Source organism: Cryptomeria japonica, chromosome 9 (assembly GCF_030272615.1).
Source record: "Cryptomeria japonica chromosome 9, Sugi_1.0, whole genome shotgun sequence".
Taxonomy (NCBI): domain Eukaryota; kingdom Viridiplantae; phylum Streptophyta; class Pinopsida; order Cupressales; family Cupressaceae; genus Cryptomeria; species Cryptomeria japonica.
Window position 1 is genome coordinate 128,434,152 of NC_081413.1, and position 12,726 is coordinate 128,446,877.

The 12,726-nt window shown below is 36.2% G+C and overlaps 1 protein-coding gene across 1 annotated transcript; it reads left to right on the forward strand.

The window, feature by feature from the left end:
* Window positions 1–239: 239 nt before the first annotated feature.
* On the forward strand, window positions 240–818 carry LOC131858309 (secreted RxLR effector protein 161-like). Its single transcript, XM_059211509.1, has one exon. The coding sequence runs from the start codon at window positions 240–242 to the stop codon at window positions 816–818; it is 579 nt and encodes a 192-aa protein (XP_059067492.1).
* Window positions 819–12,726: the final 11,908 nt, after the last annotated feature.

The window sequence follows — 12,726 nt, forward strand, 5'->3', positions numbered from 1 at the left end:
AAAACCCCCAATCTATCTTCATCAGTCAACAAAAATATATTGGTGATCTTCTCAAAAAGTTTGGTATGGCTGATTGCAAGCCTCTCAGCACTCCTATGGAGCAAAATCTCAAACTTTCATCTAATGATTCCTCTGATTTGGTTGATGCAACTTCTTATAGGCAACTAGTTGGCAGTTTGATTTATGCTACAACTACTCGACCTGATATTTCTTTTTCTGTTGGAGTTCTGTCATGATTTATGCAACAACCTAGAGAAACTCATTGGTTAGCAGCCAAACGGGTTCTTCGATATCTACAGGGCACTCAAAACTATGGGCTTAAATACTCCAAGATATCAAAATTTTCTTTGCTTAGTTATTCAGATTCAGATTATGCAGGTGATATGGATGATGGAAAATCTACATCTGGTTACTTAATGTCTCTTGGTTCTGCTGTAATCTCTTGGAAATCTAAAAAGCAACCAGTCCCAACTCTCTCTTCTGCAGAAGCAGAATATATAGCAGCATCTGAGGCAACTAGAGAAATCTTATGGCTTCGAAGAATTCTTGCAGATTTGCAGGCACCACAAGCTTCTTCCACACCACTCTTTATTGACAATCAATCTACTATAAAAATGGCTAAGAACCCAGTGTTTCATGATCGTACCAAACATATCAACACCAAGTTTCATTTTATTCGACACTATGTGAAAGATGGCAGTATCTCCCCTCAATATTGTGCTACTACAGACCAACCTGCAGATATACTTACCAAAGCATTGGGTCGTGTTAAGTTTGAAAAATTTCGTGAAATGATTGGTTTAACTCCTTCAGATTAAGGGGGAGATGTTAATGTATTAATCTTTAGGTTAAAACTTAGTAATTTTAGGTTAATTTTAGTTTTGTTTGATTTTATTAGTTTTTGTACAGTTATAACTTATTTGTTCCATCCGACAGTTTTTGTGTAACTGTGCAAACTGTTCGCTGCCTTTATTATGCAGCAAGTACTTCATGAATTTTAATTGGAAATGTGTTTCATTTTATTTTTGTCATTTCATTTACATTTCTGCCCTAACACTGATATTCATTCAATGTGGCCAAGCCAAAACACACTTACTCAAATCAGAATCCCATATACTAAAAAGATCAGGAAATAGCAACAATCTATTTTTACTTAAATGGCAGCTTTATGGTCAGTGGTAGCCTTCAGCTAAAACCAGAATAGATTAAATAAACAAGGAAAGATGTCTTTCGTAGTATTTTCTTCATTCTCAAAAGGGATCATTCCTTAAAGCTTCTGGAAGACAATAAATTATTGCATTACGTTGATCAATTGTACCCACTTAGAGAATGTGTATTGGAGTTTACTGATCATGCACGTCTATGACTATCCATGTGTATTCTTACTCGTTCTAATTGAATTTAAAAAGCATGCTGGACCTAGACCAAAAGGATAGAAAGAATAATTGATTCATCATAACAGGAAACGTCTAATCCTGTCGTCGAACACGTCACTATTGAAGACTCAAATATTGTGGCAGTTGTGGACCCAGTTTACTCCATAGATTGCCCTGATCCAGTCATTGACCTTGAATTACAGCCATGCATATTTTACCAATTGATCTCGCAGCATAAGAGGCAGTATCTCTTCTTCGGTAGCTTTCAGTAGAAACAAAGCCAAGGAAAACCCGGTTGACCAAGCGAGTTTATCCAGCTATATAGAGAAAAAACCCGGTTGACCAAGTGGGTTTATCCAGCTATATAGAGAAAACTTGTTTGTGTTCGGACAGTTTAAATTTCACACATTAAGCTTTAATTTTTAGGTTTAAAAGTCTTAAATACTGAGAGTTGATTGACATTCTCTAGGCTTATCACGTTGTCACCGATGCTCACTACTAGATTATCAAGAAAAGATCAAGGTTATAGTTCATTGACTCTCAAAATTTGTAAAAGTATCAAATGCCCCACAAACCATCAAATCAAGAAGTAAAATAATTCATGACCATACAATAAGCCGTAAGTGTAGTGTTACAAATGTTCTAAAAGTAAATTAAGGTAGGTTTTTTAAATTTTCTCTAGAGTGAGTTGAGTGTAGTAAGCTGAAAGTAAGAAGGAATTTGATTGGCTTGTAGAAGTTTTAATTCGTAAATGGTAGTGTGTGTTCATGAACATAAGATTCAATCAAAGATTTTATTCAAGATGTCAATTGTTTAAGATACTATTTTAAAAGAATGTGTTGATAGTGATATATGCAGTTTTTGGTTTGCTAGTGAAATCGAAAGGTTCTTAATGAGCTCACTAAGGATCAAGTTTTTTTGAGTGCAAGGATCCAACGCCATAAGGGATGTGATCGGAATCATGCCTTGGGTGGATTCTTGGCTCTTAGCCAAAGTTCTTTTAGCCTAAAAAAAATCCTTCATAAAAAAAGTGGCATATGAAGGAATCACATATTATTCATATGAAGTAAATTTCAAATTTGAAAGTTGGTGTGACCCATCTGCCACATAGAGTAGAAATGATGACTATGTTCACAACAAGAAGATGAATATTTAAGTTGTCAACTTCTAATTATTCTTCTAAATCTCACGTTTAGACCATAATTTTTAAGTAGTTGGAGAAGAGAGAAAAAATATAACTTTAAGTACTTTTGTTTAATGGATTTAACATGCATGTGTGTAGTCCTTCCTAAGAATTCCAAAGCTCAACGATTTCATAACTTTAAGTACTTTTGTTTCCTAGATTTCACATGCATTTGTGTAGTCCTTCCTAAGAATTCCAAAGCTCAACAATTTGCACCTATCTAGGGAAAGGAGTCCAATTATGGCCCATGTTTCAATAAACAATAACTTCTTGTCCACCTAAAACCCCAATTAACTTTTACATTTTAACTAGTAATTTTTTTTAATAAGTCAGTAAAATTTTATAAATGCATTAATACATGTGCACATGTGAGTGTGTAGCTGACCAATAAATGTGATCAACTACACATACAATTTCACTTATAGGGTAAGACAAGTTGCTCTAAAATACCCACTTTTATAATTTTGTTAAATATTTTATGGTTTTCCACACCCGCCCACTTGCAAAGGGTACAAAACTCAAACATATTATTATTTACACATCTTATGCACAGTTATTGGTTCTTAGTTTTCCATATTCAAGAGCTCCTATCAATTTTATGGGCAATCAAACACACATTCTCCCATACTTCCTCTCACATCTACATGCATTAACTCCATTTATTATAGGTACCTGCATAAATAGTAAATGGTTTAAGGATACCCTTTGTAAACATCAAATCAAATATAATTTGAATAATTCAATCATGTCAACATAGAACTCATACATAAACGACAACAACAATGATTGAATCATTCCCACATATTTTTAATTTTCAAACTCAATAATCAAAATGAATTCATTCACTTTTCAAATTTGAATGATTCTATAAGAGGGAAAGTAACCCGTGTCAATTTCACAATGCAATGACACTATCAAATTCCTCCAGGTTTTCTCCCAATATCCTCTACATACTACAGAGCATCAACATGCATCATCTCTACATTACTCAAATATCCATGCATCTTGAGGTTGGTAAACCCTTATTTCATTGAATTATCAATGAAAATTGAAAATGACTACTCAAATCAATAGTGACATATATAGTTGGTTAAATTTTACTTTTTCATAACTCCAAATATTGCTAAAATTTTAGCCAAATATGAGTTCAATATACACTATGTGTCAATAATATATTTAACTATATAAATAAAACATTGTCTAGATTCTTTAACAACTATTATAAATTTAGCATTAGCTTTTTTTGCAAGTTCATTAAAAAAGCCCTTTTTTTTATATTCATAAAAATATGTTTATATTTGTGAAACTTCACTTACCAACTAAATTGAACATAGTAGCATACATTTTTTATTTTTTATAATCATCAAACCTTGTATATCTTTCTCTCATTTGACTTGCCAGTTATACATAGTAGCACATATATACATATATATACACATATACATATAAATACACATGTGCATATGCATAAGCATAAACTTATACATATACATGCATACACATATGCATATGGACACACACACACACACATACATAAACACATACATGTGTGTGTGTATGTGTATACATATTGTAAAAGGTTGATAAAATAGGGTTCCTAAGTTTATGCATGCAAACTAGGAATTAAACTTATTTCCAATGAATCTTACATTTAAGGAGAAGGGTGAATTCAATTGTCTCAATCTCAATTTTGATTGAAAGGGACTGAGAACAAGGTGAATTCAGTACTCCTTGATTGAGTTGAAAATAAACTATGGAAATCATGTAGATTTAATGGAATATCTAGGGTTGAACATGTGAAATTGAGAAGTATTAGCATGCACAAATATCTTTAGATTAGATATGCAAACATAAAGTACATATCTCGAAATAGGAACCAAAGAGGAACCTATGTTTAAAATCTAGAGTCTGAAATGCAAGACAATTATACTTGTGTACCTTTCTCCATGACCTTGAATGTAGATAATAGAGATATTTTTGAGATCAGGATTTTCTTCTAATTCTTTCCCTAAAGTTTCATAAAAAAGGTGTTGGACAATTGTGCTTAGGCAACCTTTTCCTCACTTTTTTGCCTCTACAAAAGATGGTTCTATGCATCTCTATCTTCTCTTCTCAAATCTATATTTGTTGTCTTCTGAATCTATCACCTGCACAAAGTAAATAGAAAATTGTTTTTGGGTTGATAGCCTTTTTTCTAGGTCAAACCATGGGTTTATAATTATACCTATAATTGTATTAAAATTGAAATGAATAACATTCCTTGAAAGGGCAGAGGCTAGATCTGAAATTGAAATGTTGAATTAGAATGTTATACCTTCACTGTAAGGAAAGTAGAGTGAAAAAAACCTTCCACAATGTTAGATTCAAAGAGAAGAGAAGCATAGGTGGCTTTCAATTTCAATTACAGTCACTATGATGCACATTTCCAGAATGATAGAGTAAACAAAAGATACACACAAGCACAAAGAATACACATAATTTACATGGGAAAACTCTTATGGGTTAAAAACCCACCACCAAAGAAGAATCAATTGTATTACAACAAAATTTCTATTACTTACAAGTTACAAATTATTCTTTCTCAAGTGTACATTCACAGTCTCTATTCTGGCAGCATTCAATCTATAGACAAAATTCAACCCACAAACCACACAGGCAATAGGCACAACGTTATGCAATTCAGCATCCAGCATACCATCAGTCTGCCTACTTCCAACCAATGTTGCAACCATTTCTTCATATGATTATATCTCTGCATAGTAAACAGTTTATTTCAGATCCCCTAGCTCCACCCATCAGACTTTAGAAACTATCTAATAAACATCAAGCTCTCAAGGACAAAAGAACACTAGTAAAACATGGTCCCCACTAAGTCTCATGAAATCAACGTGACTTCCTCACTTTGACAGTGCCTTAAAACTCTCTTAGCGAACTCCAATATCACACCAAAATCCACAACGTGTCACCAAGAAAATTCAATATCTTATTGATGTTGGTTTTTCAGCATAGACCATGTCTTTAACTTTCTTCTTGGAATATCTTACTGAACATTGAAGTCTCATCGAACTGTTAACTAGTCGTCAAGACTTAATAAAGTCTCAATGACATGGTCTTATTGGCATGAGGTGTGACTCCGACTTTCGGTTAGAAGAGTCTTACCAACATCACATGTTACACCAAACTTCGCCAAGACCAAACAAATGTCTTATTGATATCATGATTTGTCAACAAGAAGAGTTACTTTGGCTACCGCCTTAACATGTCACAGTGAACACCAAGGTCACACCGATGAGGCTTCTCATCACCAAGACTTTGACAATGTCTCATTGAAACCATAGTCCATCAGTGAGAGACATGCCTATGACAAACTGCTTGAATTGTCTCACCAAACACCAATGTCACATTGAAAACAACTCTTTGCCTAGACCAAAAAAAGCTACACCAAAATAGTCTCTTTCATCAAGACTCAATATCTGTCTTACTGATATCAGTAAGAAACATAACTTTTGCACACCGCTTGAAGAGTCTTTCCAAACTCCAAAGTCATACCGAAATCATTTCTATGCTCAATTTCGCCAAGACACTGAATAGAGTCACACCAAAATTCTCACTGTAAGAATAAAATGCCATCTGACCACGATTTAAACTAGTGAGTTTGAGACACCAATTATCAAAATTCTCCCACTCGATGAAGAACTCATTGGTATCTCTTGAAAATTCAGTATTGAACATTAGCTAGAACAACAACCACAAATGACTACTCCCATCCAACTAATAAACCCACAGGATTGAGAAATAACACCCACAACAAGTGATAACCATCCAATCTCACATACCACAAAGGTATCCACCATCAATAAACTCATGCCATCAGCATGACCAACCCATAATCAGCAACCACAAGCTTCATGTGCAAACTAGTCGATGAAGACCAAACACATCTAGAAACTCTCACTGCATGGGTAATGCCAAATCAAAAACTATGTAGATTCTACCAATATCAAGACATAGAAGAAGTAACCATGTAGAACCAATGACCATCCACAAAGATATGCACATCCTACAAATAACACTGCTGCAAGAAACACGTCTCTCAATGAGTCTCACATAGCTCTTCCAATTTCTCCACATCTGATAGAAGAAATAGATACAAGAACCTCCATGTCATCACCCAAGTGACAAAAAATGACCACAAACTAGTGATCACTGCAGCTCCCTACATAAATTCATATCCAATGCCAAGTGAATCTAAACATCTAGGAAGATCACTAAAAAACCAAAGAGAGAAAGTTGCAAACCATAAACATGTAGTATGTCCTTCTACATACGCCTCTAAGTGTCAGTTGTGACAAGTAAGATTTCCTTTATAACCCCAAGAGAAGATCAAACTATTCCTTTTCCTAGTTCAAGAAATCAGCCCACTAATATCCCCTATGTTAATGAGATAAGCATGCTATCTATAGATCTCTCACAATGAATCCTCCATAACTATATAACTTTATCTCAAGATCAATGAGTATGAAAGAAAAACATAAAACACCTAAGAAACAATGGGCAATAACTCTCAAGTGATAAACTATCGAGTAGACCAAGAGTTGGGAATCAGAATGCCCCTCCAAGATTTCCAAGTCATCATGAATCATCCAAGAGAAATCTCCTCATAGGACCTTGTTGAATTCACATTCAACCAAGATGTAGGCTCCTCAGAATTCCAACTGAAATCTCATCAAGAGTAACCATCTCAGCATACATCTTTCATCTCAAGAGAACTATAGCCTCACCTAAGTCTCTATGTATCCATGAGTACCAACAATTGATCAATCCATGCCAAACTTCAAATGCATCTCTACATTCCCATGAAGTTCTCAGACATATGACCAACACACCCAATACAAAGAGAACTCAACAGACCACTACCAAAGCTCCAATCTATAGAATTAGGAACCGATCATGACATCAATGATCTTACCATCTCTTCTTAGGAGATGACATTCTCCAAGTGAAAATACCATGGTCTCAAAAGAAGTGTATCATGTTAGACTCTAAACTAGTATCAAGAGTGTACCATGACATAACACCATCATACTCTAAATCAACATCACCTTTCAAGCATAACTAACACCTCAAACAAGGACTCCTTGAGCCTTCAATATGTCAACATATCATGAAGATAACCATCTCTTACAAGTGTACCTATAGATGTGAAAGACCCTTTTACAACGATAGGATCTAAGGTGCCCTCCAAACATATGCACACTAAGAAGATCATCCACCATCCAATGGAATATATGCAATCATTACTAAAGATCCCACTGATCCGTGGTACTGAGCTCTCCAAGCATCATGACACACTATCTCCCAAATTTAAAAATCTTCCAAGTCCACTCACACATGTGTACTGTTAGTCACACAAAGTGAAACCAATATCTCCAAACCAAAGAAATATACCATGCTACAGGACTCCATAACCGACTATCCAAGTACTCAATTGTCATCCATCCTCTTATCTCAAAGCACCACACCAATGCACAAGTGACCACAGACAAGGCCAGCTAACAAGTCTGCATAAGAATTGAATTAGACCTCGTGGATATAGAAAATCCCCATTGCAACTGGATAGGTGATCAACCCACACAACTGGATAACTTTCATATCCAATTAGCTACATGCAAAATCACTATCACATTAGATACATGCAAACTGAGATATCAAATAGAATATTCATGTAGACAACATTAGTTAAGCGCAAGATCTCGCATAGATCTGATTTTCCAATCATGTCCATATCAAGCACCACAGCCTAGGAATCCATCAAGCTTCACCACAGAAATACCAAGTGACTAATCATTGTCAACATCCCATGCAGAGAAAGCATTTCACCTCCTCTCACCATTCACAAAGCATCCATGTAGAACTACAACTATCTCATCTAGTAACAACCTAGAAAACAACTCTTCAATAGATCCACAAGTCTCTTGGTATTCCATAGCACCTTCATGATCAATCCATGCTAAGCTCGAAAAATGCAACACTGAACCATCATGAAGCTCTCCAAACAAATGACCAAAGTACTCAATACCAAGATTCACTTCTATTGAGATGTTATGTTTCCAAGACAACACTAGAGTCACTAGCATCTCTCTGAGAAGACTCAGTGTTAGAAGCGTTCTCCTTTCCCTTCTCCTCACAAACCTTTCAGATGCGGCCAATCTACCCACAATTTCAGTACCTCGCCTTGGACTTATTTCCCAGAGACTTTGATCTCCCATGTGACTTATATTTGGACCTCTTGTCCTTCTACTTGCCTTTTTCCTTTAATGTGTCCCACATAGCCAGAGCATTTTTGACCATCTCAAAAGATTTCCTTTATGCTTCCTCTAACAACAACGAAGCAACCACATCTTCCATTTTGAAAGTGGTTGTTGGATTTCCAATGACCATCACTAGATGATACCATGTATGAAGAAAGGAATATAACAAAAGCATACAATGATCCTTGTCACTGATTGTTACACCCACAGAAGTTAATTGTGCAACAGTCATGTTGAAAGTATTTAGATGGTCTACTTCAGGTGTACCTCCATTCATCTTCAAGGAGTAAAACTTTTTCCTCAAGAATAACTTATTTACTAGAAAATTTCTTTGATAAATATCATCAAGCTTCTTCCACAAAGTAGTTGTTGTCTTATCCTCATGAACATTCAACAAAATAGAATTTGCAAGACACGGTCTAATCAACCCTTTGGCTTTCCTATCTATGAGGTCCCAATCCTCTTGTTTCAAACCTGATGGTTTAACTCTAGACACTGCAACCCAAAGGTCTTTGTCCACCAACACATCTTCCATCTTGATTTTTCACAGCTCACAGTTGCTACCATTGAATTTATCAATGTATACTCTTCCTCATGTGCTCACAATCTCAATCTGCAATCTCAAACACCAGTTCTCTAAAAAACTCCCATAATAGAATTAACACAACAAGCTCATCCTACCCACAAGGATAACACAATTGACCAAGCTATGATAGCACTTGTAAGGAAACCAAGGCATGGAAACACCTTCCATAGTATTAGATTCAAAGAGAAGAGAAGCAGAGGTGACTTTAAATTTCAATTATAGTTACTAAGATGCACATTTCCAGAATGATACAGTAAACAAAAGATACACACAAGCATAAAGAATACATAGAATTTTCATGGGAAAACCTTTACGGGTGAAAAACTCAACACTAAAAAATAATCACTTGTATTATAGTAAAATGTTTATTACATACAAGTTATAGATTATTCTCTCTTAGCTCTACATTCATAGTCTTTGTTCTTGCATCATTCAATCTACAAACAAAATTTGACCCACAGACAGTTGACCTTTTTCTGTCGACCCTTGCCACATGGTTATAACCAATCTGAGAAAATATTTTGACTAACTTGCATGTTATGTGCACCCTACATGTTATGCACACTAGTGATAACCTCTGTGTTATGCACACCGTGTTAGTCACGACAATTTTTCAGGCGGGTCGTAGAGAGGGTCTTTAATTCTACTTGGCTAAAAATTTTATTTTGAAGTTGACTGGGTTGTCTGGTCAAATCACTTATCTTCTACTAACTGGAAGGTCATCGAGTCATAGCGAGATTGGTTCTCTTTTCCCTTTCATTGTTAGGAGGGGGCTCTTCATGTGGCCTTTTACTCGGGCCTCGATGGAGTTTTCTTTTGTGCCTAGGTGAGTGTCAATCTCTTCTAGGTAGACATGCAGTCTGGCATGGCCCTCGTGGTGGGTCTTCTTGGGCCTTGGCCAAGTATGTTTTTTCGGTTTGCCCAAGGATCGAGTGACCATGACTTGGCTGACACGTTAGAATCCCTTTCATCAACTTGTGGGTGGTGTTGCCTTTTGGGCTAGTTCTCAGGGCTCGACAAGGTGTTCTTTCATGTTTGGCCAAGGGCTGAGTTCTTTTGGAGGTGATGTGCCTGCTGACTTGGCTACTATGTTGGATACTGTCATAACTTGTGGGGTCCGCCTTCCTAATTGATGGTTATCATTGCTCTGTGGCCTCCTTTTCTCTGATATCCAATCACCCCATAGAGGCACACTCACTATTCGATCATCTTGGGGCCAACGATAATGAGGGTGGACCCAAAACGATGCATGGCATGATCTTGGCCATGGATTTTCACTTAGGGGGGAATCTAATGGTGACATTTTAATTTTTCATTGGGCCTAATGGACAATTATGTGTCAAGATCATGCGTGTCCATCTTCACGCACCTTTCAGGATCAACAACTGAAATCCAAATTTGCAGGAGCTGTTAGCATTTAAATTCTCTGTGTAGGGTGGTTGTCGACCTGATGGTCGAGGTCCTTTTTTGCTGAGTCGACGCCCCAAATCTGATCCGTTTTTCACCCAACCACTAGGGATCATCTCCATAATTTTTGATGTGACTCTATAGGCCTGATTTTGGATGCACCATACCTGTTCAATGTGGTATGAAGACTTTTGTGCTTGCAGATGCCATCCCAGTGTATTCATTGTAGAGATTTCCTCTTTTCTGCAAGGATTTTTCTTTTCCAAAGGCAAAGGACATTCTCAGAGTCAAATTCAACATGCCATCAGATCATCCTTGATCCGATCTTCTTCCCCTCCTATATTTTGCCACCTAACCTTGGCTAGAGTTAGTGTTTCTTAACCACAACTCAATATAAGTTATGCCTGAGCTATAAAGGCAATTTTGTAACCTTGTTTGGGGATCTTCTTTCTTTTCTTCTCCATAGAACTTATGTTTTTCTGCATTTGTAGAAAATTTCCATGCCTTTGCATGAATAGAATTCACCTGTTTTGCCTTTATTTAGTTCTTTCAACTTGTGTAATGTTTAACCTTTTTGTTTGAATGCATTTTAGTTTGTTTCCTTAACATAGGTGTGTGTGTTGATCTCTTGTGGATATCATCCGTTAATTCAACCAGTTCCTCTTTCTATTTTACAAATTCCAACCTTCACTCTATATTTTGGAAGCTAATTATAATAGAATCATGTGCATTTCTTCAGTGGTTTTATTTTTGTTTTGTGCAACTACAGGAAGGGAAGATCATTTTTAGTCTAGGTGCAAATCTTATTTCGCCCCTTTCAAGCATCCCCTCTTTCTCCCTTTTCCCTATCATATCAATAGTTTAGGATTTATTAGTATTAGGTTGTCTAACATTTGCACTCAGATTGGAAAGGAAGTCGGCCTTCTCTGGAGACTCAACCTCACTTCTGCAAGTCCCACACTTGGGAGGTTGTTTTCATGTTGCACAAGGTTGATGATCAAGGTTGTTCATTAGATGAGTACAATTTTTGTGACAACAGTTTTTGGAATGCCCAGTGGGACTAGCTTAAAGCATTCAAAATAAATTTATGCATCAAGCAGTTCCATTTCAATCCACTGACCATACCACAATTTTTGGCATGTCTTGTGGGACTGATTAAACCATCTCATCATCTTGTTGGTGGTTGGTGTGTCTATCAACAAACTTAGCCTGTGAAGGCAACATCCTACATACCTAGAGACTTTATAAAAAATATACTAGTTAAGCACTTCAACATGGAAAAAAATTAAAGATTTGGTGTGATATTCAATTTCAATCCTTTGGAGGCAACTTTCTTCAAGCACCTAACTTCAAACAAATTATGGTAATCTTGGTATGTCACTTTTTCTCTCCAATAGGGTAGATATTTTTCCCTTTTCATAGCATATTATGTAAACAAGGATAACATTTTTAATGCTTCAATATGAGCTCATATTATGGGTGTAACTTCTATTCACCCCCATTCTATGAAAATGCAAATCAATCCTCCCCATTTCACCATTATGAACAAACTAGGACAGCTCCTAGTTTTAGCCCAAATAATGACTTTGCTCCAGCAATAGGAGGATACATTCTATTATAAAAAACAAAAACAATAAGAATTTGAAGCTCAATAATAACATGATGAATTCCTTTTAGAGAATCTTTCTTCTACTAGGAGGGAAGAGATCAGACAGTTGGCAGCCCTAGAGGTCAAAATCATGCAGGTAGAGGCCTCTGCCCCCACTCCCCCTAAAAGAAAAATTCCAAGCTTTAGGTAGGATAGTCCTCTCAATCCTCTAGAGGATCCTGTCCTTGAACAATTGCATCCTTATAGGAAGACCT

Bases quoted from the DNA above. Each gene is read 5' to 3' on its own strand.
- LOC131858309 (XM_059211509.1), top strand. From the start codon at position 240: ATGCAACAACCTAGAGAAACTCATTGGTTAGCAGCCAAACGGGTTCTT.